Raw genomic sequence first — 14,624 nt, 5'->3', positions numbered from 1 at the left:
GGCTCCTGGCTCTGTTCCTGCATTTGGAAAGTAATACAGGAAGGAAGGATTTCCAACCACCACTCCTTCCCCTCTAAGTCGCCTTCTACAACATGTAGGGACTACACAGGCATTATTCTTTCTTCCCTATCCCCAGGGAATATAAAATAAAATATAACAATTCATTACAAAATTTATTTCTGAAGGAATATTTTTCAACACCTCATGCATATCTTATATATCTTAACACACATTTTTTACAGGTTTACAAGTTATCTCAGAACTTTACTTACAAGAATAATAAACAAATAACTTTCTTTTCACCTAAATCTATCTATCTATTTATTCATTTTGTCACTGTCTCCTGCTTTAGCAGGGTAGCGCAAGGAAACAGACGAAATATTGGCCCAACCCACTCACATCCACATGTATATACATACATCAATACCATATATCCCTTGACTCTTGACATTCTGTGAATGACTGAAAATCATGATATTTTTCCAGCTGTGGCAGTACATCTATGGGTATTTGAAGGAAACCATCAGCTGGGATTTTAAACTATGGCATGAAATGATAAAGTGTCATGTGAAGAGAGGGACATTCTTCAAGTCCATATAGTGAATGCTTCTTTTAATTTCAAGAATTCAGTATCTTAATGATGACAAAGCCAGGGGGTTTATTAATCACTCACAAGCATTAGTCAAATCAGAATAGGAGCCCTTCATGAAGTAGACACACTTCCACTTCATTATGGATGGGTTAACTGATAAGGTAGTGATTAATAATATGGATGTATACATCAAGAATATGAAAGACAATCAGTCAAAGATAGCATTTCTATGTATTACCCTTCTACCTTCAGCAAATGCAGATGCCTCCATGAGAGCAGTGAATATCATTCCTGAGTTAGCAGACATGACTATCCGGCAGGATCAATCAGAATGTCTCACTAGAGATGGTAATGATAGCAACAGTGTCATGCTATGGAAAGTCAATGGAATGAGGTTGAGATGAAAAGAGAAGATTCTACACACTGTGTAGCTAACAGATTGTAGTTTGCTATCCTTGATGCCACAAAAAATAAAACACCTAAAAGACTTTCAGAAAAATGACAAGCTTGACTGACTTTCATCAATTACCCATTCAAACAAAGCAGAGGCATTCCAGATGTAAGCAAAGTCCTGGAAGGAGGCCTTATCCAGATTGATGATATCCAACAAGTTCACTGAATTTGTATTATGTTTGCCATTTCCTACACTATCAAGGTAGCACCAAGAACAGACAACAGAAAAACACTCATCTGCTCACATCCACTCTCTAGCAGTAATGACTATCATAAAACCAAAGTCCCCTTACCACAGCCATATTTCACAGATCTTTCCATCTTTAGCCTTGAGCACTTCATAACCATTGGTTCAGCCATCTCACAGAACATCAAACCTTGTGTACCATATTGCACCAATCCTACAAACCTTACATCCTTCAGCATACTCAAGCCCCAAAAACTTGAGCATCTTTCACTCTCTTCCATCTCGTCCTCAGTCTCCTCATTCCCTCAATATCTGATATGCTAATCCTCTTAGTCAGTCACTCTTCATTCATTCTCTCCAATCATCCACACCACTTCAACACATCCTGTTCAACCCTCTCAAGCATACTTCACTTACTGCCACCTATCTCTCTCACTCTGTCATGCCTACTCAATAAAGCCTCCTAACACCAAGTACTGTCCTCTGGCATTTTATTTCCAATACATCCATCATCTTCGGTACATAAGCTTTTAGGGCCCATGACATACACACTGACAGCCACCAAAACTTGATCTCTAAATGCTCTTATGCATTACAAGCCACACAGTAAATGCAGTAACTTCCAATAACTACATAATGCATGGCAAATAAGGCTCAGGGGAACCTGAAGGCAATTACAATACTGGACTCCATCTACATGATCTACCATGTTTCTTGATGTCTTGAGAAAAACAGTTCCCATCTCCTATACCCCTCAGTCAAGCAAGTTATATGTTAAATTAGAGCAAAAAGATGGAATGAACCATGTAAGAATAGGTTTACTCAAGCCTGATACATATGCTTTTCATGAAACAACTGCTCTTAGCTTGGGTTATAAAACATTTTTCAAAGAAGTGCATCCGAAGACAGTATTGAGACCAATTTTAACACTTCTGAAGTCAAAAAATCTAAAAAAAGGGAATCTTGTAAAAATATTATACAATAAAATTTGTAGTCACATTTAAGAGTATGCCTTAAAGCGGAGGAATTTTGATTAAAGAAGTGAGTGTTCAATCACAGACACAGGAGATTGCTCTTTCACTTTAGCAAGCCTACCTAGTCAGCCATGCTGTTGGTAGATTTTAGTAAAAAAACAAATTTTCAAAATAAATTTTTGTCATATATATAGCTTTTGTGACTATTTGTAACTATAGAAAAAAGAAAATAAGAGAAAAGCCTGTCAAAAATTGCCACAGTAACTGAAGAGATACGTTCACTTAAACTAAATGCAAAATCTCCCAACAAGAGAGAAGTTACCACAGTTATAAGCATTCTGTTTCTTGTAAAGCTTCTAAAAACCTCATTTGTCTTCAGGTAACTTCACACATATTAACATCAATTAACATAAAGTACCCTGGAAAGTATCAAGCAAAACATTCATTACAAGATACTATTTTAAGCTAAACATACCTTAAATGAATTTGCAGCCTCATCCAGGCGTATCCGGACAAGGAAAAGATCTTCACTGCTGCCATAACTGAGAGCTTTGTTTTCCATCTCTTGAATTAGTTGTGACACAAGTGACTGAGCATACTGGGTGTGGGATATGTTATCTGGATCAATCTCATTCCTGCAGAATAATTAAACTAATCAGAAATAAGAAAAGTGAATTCATCAAGCAAAACATCCAATGGTACCTTTATAGAAATTATGTCTCACTGATGTGACAGTCACTAGTACTTACTGGTTAATGAATCACGAAATGTGCCATCAAATTTTCTTGTTTAATTACTGGTTGAAAAACTTTACTTCATTCAATAAAAAAATTAGTTAAAGGAATAAAATGAATGAAAATATAAAATTTCTAATTACGATAAAAAGTGCAATAAAAAATAAGTTATTTATTCCAACAAAACTTACATGACTTAACTACCAGTCCCTGCACCCTGATTCAAATTCACACACCTCTACATACACCCCCTAACCCTATTTTCACATCTCAACATATGCTTTAATCTCCTTCCCACTATTTGCTTTAAATACAATCCTTCTCTAAATTCAAATAATTTCAGCATATGGAATTCTTTTCATTCTGTATTCTTCATTTCTTATTACCAGCCCAAAGCCAGTGCTGCATGCAAGCAAAATGAAGGCAAGCAACCAGCTGCTTGCCTGGAAAATCAATCTTGCAAGAGGAAGTTTGTTCTGGGTATCACTGTAAAATAATGTACCAATAACAGTCCTTAACACATTCACTGCAGATGGAAGATATATCCTTTCTTTGTTTCTTCTTTCAAAATTGATCTCCATTTTCCAGGTCAACATGGTACCAGGAACAGACAAAGGAAGGCCAAATTCGCTTACATCCATTCTCTAGCTGTCATATGTGACGCACAGAAACCACAGTTCCTAATCCACACACCAAAAATCAGTTACGATCTTTTATTTTACATGCACTGGGCCAGGGAATATATGGTCATAATTCTTGAATCTCCTACCTTCACTTTGAGAAAAAAAATATCATTAATAACTATAGTACCATCCTACATATTGCTGCCATGCACTCAAACCTAATTTTTCCCCCAAAAATGATCAGTCAATGCAAAGCAGTAAAGGAGGTCCATATAATATCTAAGCCTTCTTGTTATGTAACAATTTGTGAAGCTGCAAAATTTACAAAATGACAGCAATACCATATTTGCAATAATACAATAAAAGCCTTAAGAAATGTAGATTATGCAATTTGCTAAAACCTAAATGAAAACATTTCTTATGCAATACTTAGATAACAGTCAAATGAGTCCTAATTTGGAGGGGGTTATCACACATTTCCAAATTATCATTTCACTGGATCTGCAACATCAAAAAATGGTTAGGCATCCTATTAATCATCTGAAGACTGTAACCATTTCTTAATTCAATAACATATCCGAGATTCAATAAAAAATACTTACCACTGATGCATTTTATCTTCAATCCAGCCAGCCAGATAATGTCGCACTTCAATTGGGAACTGTTCACCATAGACATTTTGAACCTGACGTAAAGCTTCTGGGGGCAACTGCTGTGCTCTATTCCACAATGACATTTTGGCCTGTAAGATGAAAGATTTAGTACAAATGCATAACTAAATATGAAAAAAAAAATTTCAAATTAACATAAACTGTGAGACATTTATAAGAAGAATAACCAAGCAATCCATGCAATAAAACAATTACAACTAATCGTTAGTCTCAAAACTTCTCATTAATATCATTGGTTGTAGAATAATACTCACCTTGTCAACTCCCCCAAAGTATACAAACAAGTATAAAGCAAACCCAACCTACCCTAACCAAACCATTACAAACCTAATCTAACCCAACCCAACCATAACAAACCTAATCTACCCCAACCTAACCACACCTAATCATACTTCAATACATAATATATATAATAGCAAAAATCATGAGCAAAGAATCAAGATTGTTAAGTTGTGGTATGAGACTAAATAGTACGTTATGATCTGTCGTCGGTTCGGCAGTGAGCACCATGTCCGGACACATGATGCTCCAAAGAATAATGTCATACTGAGATTTGTCAATCATTTTAAAAGCAAGGGAACTGTCCACAGCACACACAAGGGCAACAGTGGGCATCCAGCAGCAACCACAAAAAATCAGGTGAACACTGATGCTGTGAGCAAGTTGAACTTTCAACAGCCCCAAGAAATCCCATCATCTCCGCTCCCAGGAGCTGGGAATGTCTCCTAGAAGTGTGTGACCTGGTTCATGCAAGATGTAGCCCCACCTCATACTGCACATGGCACTACTGCCTACCTGCATCAGCTGTTCAACAACCGCCTCCTAACCCTCGGCACTGCTAAAGAATGGGTGCCTCAAAGCCCTGATCTGAACCCATTGGACTTCTGGCTGTGGGGGGCTACCAAGGGATCTGTGTATGTTGGCAAACCTAGTTAAGCAGACTACCTAAAGCTGAACGTAGCTAACTACCTCCAGCATGTCACAAATGAGACTTTCAAGAAGGTCAGACAGAACTTTGGCATCAGAATCAAGGCCTGTCTTAACCACTGTGATGCATATATCAAGGACATACATTCTAAGGAATCTATGAAAATATCGCTTGTCCCCTTCACCAATATTCCCATTTGTCCTTGTCTTATGCATGTCATTTACCTCCTTCTAAAAAACATATTTAGAGAGAGAGAGAGAGAGAGAGAGAGAGAGAGAGAGAGAGAGAGAGAGAGAGAGAGAGAGAGAGAGAATGAAAAAGATTTTGAAAGGTCGGGACCTGAACATACAGGAGAGTGAAAGGCAAGCAAGGGACAGAGTGAAGAGGGTGTTTTGAAATGGTTTGGTCAAATGGAGAGAATGAGTGAGGAAAGATTGACCAAGAGGATATATGTGTCAAAGGTGGAGGGAACGAGGAGAAGTGGGAGACCAAATTGGAAGTGGAAAGATGGAGTGAAAAAGATTTTGTGTGATCGGGGCCTGAACATGCAGGAGGGTGAAAGGAGGGCAAGGAATAGAGTGAATTGGATCAATGTGGTATACCGGGGTTGACGTGCTGTCAGTGGATTGAATCAGGGCATATGAAGCATCTGGGGTAAACCATGGAAAGCTGTGTAGGTATGTATATTTGCGTGTAAGGGCGTATGTATATACATGTGTATGGGGGTGGGTGGGGCCATTTCTTTCGTCTGTTTCCTTGCGCTACCTCGCAAACGCGGGAGACAGCGGCAAAAAAAAAATATATATATATATATATATATATATATATATATATATATATATATATATATATATATATATATATATATGAATATATATTTTTCGCTTCCATGGTTCCATCCGCTGCCAGGTCCACTCCCAGATATCTAAAACACTTCACTTCCTCCAGTTTTTCTCCATTCAAACTCACCTCCCAATTGACTTGACCCTCAACCCTACTGTACCTAATAACCTTGCTCTTATTCACATTTACTCTTAACTTTCTTCTTCCACACACTTTTCCAAACTCAGTCACCAGCTTCTGCAGTTTCTCACATGAATCAGCCACCAGCGCTGTATCATCAGCGAACAACAACTGACTCACTTCCCAAGCTCTCTCATCCCCAACAGACTTCATACTTGCCCCTCTTTCCAAAAACTCTTGCATTTACCTCCCTAACAACCCCATCCATAAACAAATTAAACAACCATGGAGACATCACACACCCCTGCCGCAGACCTGGACCTGGCAGCGGATGGAACCATGGAAGCGGAAGTGGATCATAGGGTGGGGGAGGGGGCGAAAATCCTGGAGGCCTTGAAGAATGTGTGGAAGTCGAGAACATTATCTCGGAAAGCAAAAATGGGTATGTTTGAAGGAATAGTGGTTCCAACAATGTTGTATGATTGCGAGGCGTGGGCTATGGATAGAGTTGTGCGCAGGAGGATGGATGTGCTGGAAATGAGATGTTTGAGGACAATGTGTGGTGTGAGGTGGTTTGATCAAGTGAGTAACGTAAGGGTAAGAGAGATGTGTGGAAATAAAAAGAGCGTGGTTGAGAGAGCAGAAGAGGGTGTTTTGAAGTGGTTTGGGCACATGGAGAGGATGAGTGAGGAAAGATTGACCAAGAGGATATATGTGTCGGAGGTGGAGGGAACAAGGAGAAGAGGGAGACCAAATTGGAGGTGGAAAGATGGAGTGAAAAAGATTTTGTGTGATCGGGGCCTGAACATGCAGGAGGGTGAAAGGAGGGCAAGGAATAGAGTGAATTGGAGCGATGTGGTATACCGGGGTTGACGTGCTGTCAGTGGATTGAAGCAGGGCATGTGAAGCGTCTGGGGTAAACCATGGAAAGCTGTGTAGGTATGTATATTTGCGTGTGTGGACGTATGTATATACATGTGTATGGGGGGGGGTTGGGCCATTTCTTTCGTCTGTTTCCTTGCGCTACCTCGCAAACGCAGGAGACAGCGACAAAGTATAATAAATAAATAAATATATTTTTCGGAGAGTCAAAATACTGGTAAGGCTAGGAATGTGGTTCTTTTTCTTTTTCCCAATTTCAAATAGACTGATTCAGCAGACAGAATTGTAGATGTGGTGCACATCCCCAGAGGAAAATTCAGGATGAGACAACTCAGTTTATTACAGGCTTTCTTACATCTCATCTAATCTGCTTAAAAGGAGTTTAGCTGTAGTAATTTGTTAATACAGTATACCAATACTGATGGTCATAACAATCAATTCAACGCATACCATAATAATGATGCCATTTCTTTTGTGAAGGCTCACTTCCGCAATCTTAACCTGTCTGACCTGGTAATAAACAATCTCATAATGATATGCAATCATGACATCATATGTCAGAAAAATTTATGAGGATATTTTTCACTAATACTGTTCTTACAAATCCCAATATACTAACTCGTAACTCTAGTGTTCTCTTGGAATACAAATAGACAATCATTCTAAATTACAACGTCAAGAACAAGTACAGGTACACCACCGATTTCCCAGCACTTTTGGTTCCAATGCCTTGCCGGATTAACCATTTTGCCGGACCAACCATGGCCACGTAATAATAATTCATCAACACACCTCTGACCCAATAATTATAAATCTCCCATGTGTCTAAAGTATATCATGGACTGCTAGAAATTTAAACAGATATCAAATGTTTGAGCATCCTAAGATGGTAAGTCCGTCCTTAAATTGTTTGAATCCTGTGGGGTCTTCTTCGTCTTCCGTTGTTAGTGTTTTCCTAGGTGCGCTTTGCCAGAATAATGCAGTTTCGTCTGCATAATACACCTGCTCAAGGCTAAGGTCCTTGTCAGCTATAAGTTCCGCAAATTCGTCCACATACTCGGTAGCTCCTTCATGGTTTGCAGACCGCTTTTCTCCACACACTTTATTCATCGAAATTCCATGAAACTTCTTGAATCTTTGAAGCCATCCTTCACTATAGTCACGCTCATGTAATCTAAGTTCTTTACGGAACAACTAAGCCTGGTCCATTATCACGCTACCTGACCAGTCCACTCCATCACTCGAACGCTGTCGAAACCATTCCATCATCACTCCATCATGCTCAGTACTCTTATCATCTTTCACAGTTTTTCTAATCCTTATTATCTTCTTGGAATCGGTCTGCGTAGAATTTCAATATTTTCTCCCTTTGATCTTTATATCATAAACAGCTGATGAACCAATACTGTAGATGTCACACAGCTTACGCACAGAAACACTACGGTCCATTTTTTTCAAAAGTTCTACTTTATCTTAGATTGATATGGACTGGTGTTTACATTTGACAGCACCACTGACACTCCTCATATGTCTCAGAAGCCATGGCTAGGGTTACATTCACGCAAAATTTGCAAAGAATCACACAGAATTGCGGTATCACCACCAACAAGTGCAGTGCAAAGAATGTAAATAAGCGCACCCTACACACAATGCCTTCTGTGGCCGTCCAGTAAACTAGTCTGGTGGCCGTGGTAATTTCAAGTTCCCTCACGTAATTTGGTCTGGACTAAAGGGGGTACCAAACCATCAGTTGCTGGAAAATCAGTGGTGTACCTGTACCAGGTATCTACTAAAAAAATGAAAGCAACATAAAAACAGATGCAACTTCTACAAATAAACAAATAAAGGATCACAAGAGATCAAAATGGGAGAAAGACGAGCTTTACCACCCGTTTCTTAAGATGAATGCAGTGCCTTAATCATGAAAATGATTTCATTTAAATGTGTACACCAAGTCCATAATACTGACGCTGCACAAGATAATGTGTGCTCCCTTCTCATCCCAAAGTAGAGCTCATAAATGGATATGGATTCATTGATAAAGGAAAATTTGGTATTAGCTAATGTATAACTTAAGCAGGGGATAGCGATGCAATTTTCCTGTGGGCAGGGCGGCGACAGGAATGGATGAAGGCAAGCAAGTATGAATATGTACATGTATATGTAAGCAATGTCTGCATATGTGTATATGATTGTTGATATGTATGTATACGTGCATTTGTGGGCATTTATGTATACACATGCATACGGGTGGATGGGCCATTCTTCGTCTGTTTCCTGACACTGCCTTGCTGATGCGGGAAACAGCGATTATGTATAATCAATAAAATATAACTTAAAAATCTACAACAATCATTGAAATGTATTATACATAAAACTCACCTAACTCTGTTACCTTGTTTTCTGATTTACTTTTGAAATGTATTATTGTTAAAGTCTTTTATTATACCCTTGAAGATTCCACGAGCACTCCTATTGGACTGCTGTGAACATTTTCTTCTGAAAGTTCATGAAATTAATTCTTTAAACTTTCTAAAAAAAATTCTTTATTCTACATTAAAGTACTCTGTAAAAGCATATTCATAAACTTTCATAATGGAACAACCATGACAGTCTATTTACAGACTCAAATAGTAACAATCACTGCAGAGTATGAAAAGAGAACCATAAAATAAAGACACTGAAAATAAGGTACATTTTGTTCTTAACATGTTAACAAAGAGGTCTCCTCAATGTCACAAACTTTTATGTTGTTGCTTCACACTGTTTTCCCTCTGGAAATCTTCATAGCTCTGCCCACTTAAAAGTTTTCTACTTTTGTCACTGGATAAAATAAGTATAAATTACTTCACAAACCTGTAATTAACCTAATGAACACTATCAAATGATATGAGTTTCTTAAAACATTAATGCAGTAATAGCAGGCAGTCATCAATTCACTTTAACTACCAAAGAGAAGGAATAATAGTATTATTTTGCTGTATACACAAATATGAGTGAGGTGTCATGGTTGCTTGGGTTATATTTGTAGGAATGGTTGAATTAAATATTCTACCATATTTCAAATTTCTCAGGATTAAACAAGACTGGATAAACTAGCAACAAAGCTAGCTGCAGTTGTTGTTCTGCTTAGTCAAGCTTTTACAGAAATTAGCAAAGATATCTATGTGTCCTCCACAGTCTGATTGAAAAGGTCCACTTTGCAGATAATGTACTTTATTTAGGCCATCAACAAATTTCTATAAAGAGCAATTCATGATGTTAACTCACAGTTTACCATCAATGCTCTTTTTCCCTAAAATAAAAAGGATGAAACTGAGTTAATGCACTCCTTACACTCAAGAAAATTAATTTAGAATGATTGGTGTAATCTGGAACATCAAGATCTCATACTAAAATGTATAATGGCAACAGTGGGGAGGGCTATGAAGATTACCTTCAGAAAATCTGGGATTGGTGATGTAAAAAGTTGGTAAAACATGTCTACACATCAACAGAATCTATGAAAACCTTACTTAACTTCCCCTGACATTAGTATGTACCTTCAGTTTCACTAAGAATACATCAACACTATTCTCAATGCAACATCAGGCCAGTGTATGTGCAGTGATAAGGTATCCATCAATGGAACACATGTACAAAAACGAGACAGGGCTATGAAGATCAGGAAAGGGCGGGGGTTCATAAACCCTCACCAGGCAGATTGTCTGTAGACACACCCTATATACATATTAACTAGAAAAAAGAATTGAAACATAAGCTCTTGATAACCATCCTTAAAAATTCACATGTTGGTCACCATTTGAAAGTTAATATAAAAGAAGCTTAAAATGTAATAAAAATAAAAAACTTTTGAAAATCTTTACATGCTTCCCTTACCAACCCAAAGTAATTAAATTTTCAATATTACATAACAGAAGATATACACCTGAACCAAAAAGCAGTAAATTTTTAGCTACTGAGTAGATTCATGATCAAGCAGTACACCATTTTCAAATCTGTTTTTGTACCTACATGAAGGCAAAACTTGTGTGCAGACATGGGCCACAACTTACATATTCTTCTAGTAAACATCTGCTCCTAGAGAGGTCAGTTTTGGTAAATCCTGTTGATCCTGGCACATATTTTAATAACTATCATTTCTCTTTATCTCCACACTTTCCCTGATCTGCATAACCCTCCCCACTATCAAACAAAAAATCAACATAAAATGTTATGAATGCTCCTCTTAAATAACTATGCTCAATGAGAGAACACCTTGATACCAAGTTCATCCAATTCCATATATGATAAAGTGGCAGCAACACTAAAATGCAATTTTACCAACATAACCAAAAACTACATGCAATATTTTAGGCAACTGGTTGGGGTGGATTGAGTTGGGTTTGGCTATATTTGTTGTCAGGTTGGTCTGGGCTGTTTTGATATGATTAGAGTAATTATGTAATGAATGTTAAACATAACCTAATCAACCTGAGAAAATGATGCAGGTGGTGATAACTTAATTCACTTGGTATTAACTGAAACATACACCCTATACAACAGCTTATATCATGTCCTTATATATACACTTTAGTATGGTATATGTCTAAATTTTCATTTTATACACTAATGCAAATTCTGCCAAATCAAAATCATGCAGAGTTCTACATCAAAGAATTCATTTCGTCTCGCTAGTACTTTAAAAAATGTTAGCTATAACCACTTTAAATAATATTACTTAAACTGGACCACTTTTTAGTTATTCAAAAATATCAGTAGTCTAAACTTGCTCATACTTATGCTTTTACCAAAGTATATTGGCACAGTGTAATTTTCAGTTTCCTTTTGTCATTTCCTTTATACACGTAATGCCGTCTTTAAGTACTGCTAATTCACTTTAGTACAGCACCATCATATCATATCGTGTCATATCAATATAACCTACAAGAATGTGCTACTTGTTCATGAATATAATACGCATATTGTGTACAGTCACGATCAAAATTCGCATCAAAACCTTCCAGTTTCCAATAACCACACTGTCATTTGTCAATCTTTTAAACCGTGGACATTAAAAACCAGCAAAACATGCACTCCCACAAAACCAGCACACACACATACACAAAAAAATATATATGTATATCACTTTGCTTGCCGCTGCTTTAGGCGAGAGAATTGAAGGTCAGATCAACGCGAGACGCACGTGTCGCACACAGCCTCCATCACACCTGTTTACTTACACATGAACAGGGAACAATGAGGGTAGGTGAGCACCAGCGAAGCGCCCCTGTCTGCGGCAACTGTCACCGACGGGGTGGAGGGCGAACTCAACCAACTCCCTCACAAGATATGTTCTCCTTTGAACTAGTCATGGACGCTGCACTGACCCACCCAGACACTCTACCGCGACACACACACACAACCCGCACTTCACGCTGATCAAGCCTTTAACAATGCCCAAATACCTACCTGTAATGGTCTAGACGGGAAGCACACGGTAATGGATGCTGTCACAGCGATATCTGAAAGACAATTATTGTTTCCCAGTACAAAATTTTCTCACAGATCGATTCATCAAAACACACGCACATTTCGTGGAAATTCTACCATATATGGAAGGCACTTGGTCACGTGACTCCTGCAGTGCCATGTCTCTTGCGCAAGATAATACTATTCAGATTTTAAAATCATTCCCCTCAATCTGTTAATAGATAATACCTATCAGTAGTACCAGCTATACAACCTTTACGTTTCATAAATATACAGCTTTGTGATGGAGGAAAAATAAGATAAGGTTTGTGACTTGGCACTACCGCACTGTTGCTGTCAGAGTCGGGCGCAGGTCTTGAGAGCTTCTATAGAGAATTTCCTGGTATTCCTTAGCTTTTGACTGTTTCTTTTCCCTTCGTACCGGCACCTATCTAAAGAACATTGGGATAAATGTATAGTTCTACGTAATTAATGGTTTGTGACGAGCCGAACGTTGATTTAAATACATAATGCCATTGCATTTGCTGCAACTAAGTTCGACATAATATCAACATAAACTTCGTTTGTAAACAAATACATTTTTACAGTTCAAGATTTCGAAAATTTCAATTTAAACAATGACACGTTTACCAATTATCCCTAGGAAAATTGTGCTAGAAGAGACATCACAAAATATTAGACTGAAATAAGAGATATGTGTAAATCATACACTATTATGAAATCTTTACCGCTTTTGTATTTGCCTTAAGGGATTACATGTGGAACAGAGCTGATAATATTTCAGGTAGATGATAACTAGTGAGAATAAAATGTTTATTTAAAATGTGTATCTATATCCCACGTACGTCGCACCAAGTTAATCAGATCCTGATAGCGATGCTCTTCATACAACATCTATTATCTTACGGTGATAACCATTGAAGTAATTACTGTATTAAGAAGATAAAAATAGAGCTATATATTCTATAGATTACATTTGGATTCATGTGCACATGCAAACATAAATGTAATCTTACCTTTGATTTCTGCACTCTATAATCACATGGATTTCTTATGATGTTGAAATACTGTATTATCATATATACGCATTTTGTTTTTTTTGTATCTGGCTGATACACATACACCTACTTGATATTAAGAGGAGCGTCAGTATCACACCTCTTTCCTAGACTATATCAACATGTCCACTGCAATACAGCCACTATTGCCAGTCGCCTCAGTCTTCGCTATGCTCAGAGTTTTCATTTACCTACAATAGTAAAGAATGTCACAGGGTCGCCCTTTGCAGAATTATTCTCTAACTATTGTAGGAGTATACTGGTGAGTTTCAAATGGCTGTCCTACCGGACTTTAGGAGAATATAAGTATACACTAGGGAAAGAGGGTTTGGTAGTACTGGATATGTTTCCTGGAATCAGCCCGCCTTCGGGGGAAAAGCTCTCGATGCAACAGTCCACCAGAATAATTTTCCTAGTGCGCAACGGACTCATTGTTCACTCAAGAGCAAAAATATCATACTAGATGGCAAACATTTCTTATAAATATCCAAGAAAAAAAACCTCCCCTTCATTATCACGAAAATAAAGTTTGTATATCCTGACTGGTATCGCACTGCGAGTCGCGTGTTCACAGAATCGTCTACAACGCTGCCGTTGCCTGGGGTTGCAGCCTTAAACAATCTATAAGAACAATTTTTCTTCAAGGATATGTTGGGAGGGGAATAACTGAGTTATTCTTGCGGTTAGGGATTTTAAGATTTCCGGACGTAAAAGGGGATTATGTTGTCTATGACGTCAGATTTACCCATAGCTAGACTGTAGAGCACAAGAAAGTAAAATTAAATTTTACGCACGACTATCATCATCAGCACATGTCTCTTAGCTTGCAGTCTTTAAGCATAATTAAACAGATGAAATTTGCATCTAGAGAAACTCCGGATTTTCATATGCAGATTCTAGCTTAATCTAATAGTACGTGAAAGTCTCATTAATAGTATATCAAAGGGTTCATTCGGTATAGAGAGCATTCGCTCTTCGTAACTTTACGTGCAAGATTTAAACGGAAACTGAAGGATTTTTTTACGAAAGCGTCTTTATCGGTCTTCACACAGTGAAAGAAATGATCATGGGCTACAGTACAGGAGCA

At 37.8% G+C, this 14,624-nt stretch overlaps 1 protein-coding gene across 8 annotated transcripts in view; it reads right to left on the bottom strand.

The window, feature by feature from the left end:
• Positions 1–13,732, bottom strand: part of Stat92E (Signal transducer and transcription activator Stat92E) — a 119,572-nt gene extending 105,840 nt beyond the window's left edge. For 2 of the 8 annotated variants that reach the window (XM_071674615.1, XM_071674616.1), the window contains exons 1-3: positions 13,496–13,660; positions 4,166–4,305; positions 2,682–2,841 (exon numbers count right to left, since the gene is read on the bottom strand). In XM_071674615.1, the coding sequence (XP_071530716.1) occupies positions 2,682–2,841; positions 4,166–4,305; positions 13,496–13,558 (363 nt within the window). In that variant the 5' untranslated portion in view covers positions 13,559–13,660. The other 6 variants (XM_071674621.1, XM_071674619.1, XM_071674622.1 and 3 more) reach the window with 6 other exon arrangements.
• Between the last annotated feature and the right edge of the window lie 892 nt (positions 13,733–14,624).

This window comes from Panulirus ornatus, chromosome 20 (genome assembly GCF_036320965.1).
Source record: "Panulirus ornatus isolate Po-2019 chromosome 20, ASM3632096v1, whole genome shotgun sequence".
Taxonomy (NCBI): Eukaryota; Metazoa; Arthropoda; class Malacostraca; order Decapoda; family Palinuridae; genus Panulirus; species Panulirus ornatus.
This window is presented reverse-complemented; position numbering and strand designations above follow the sequence as displayed.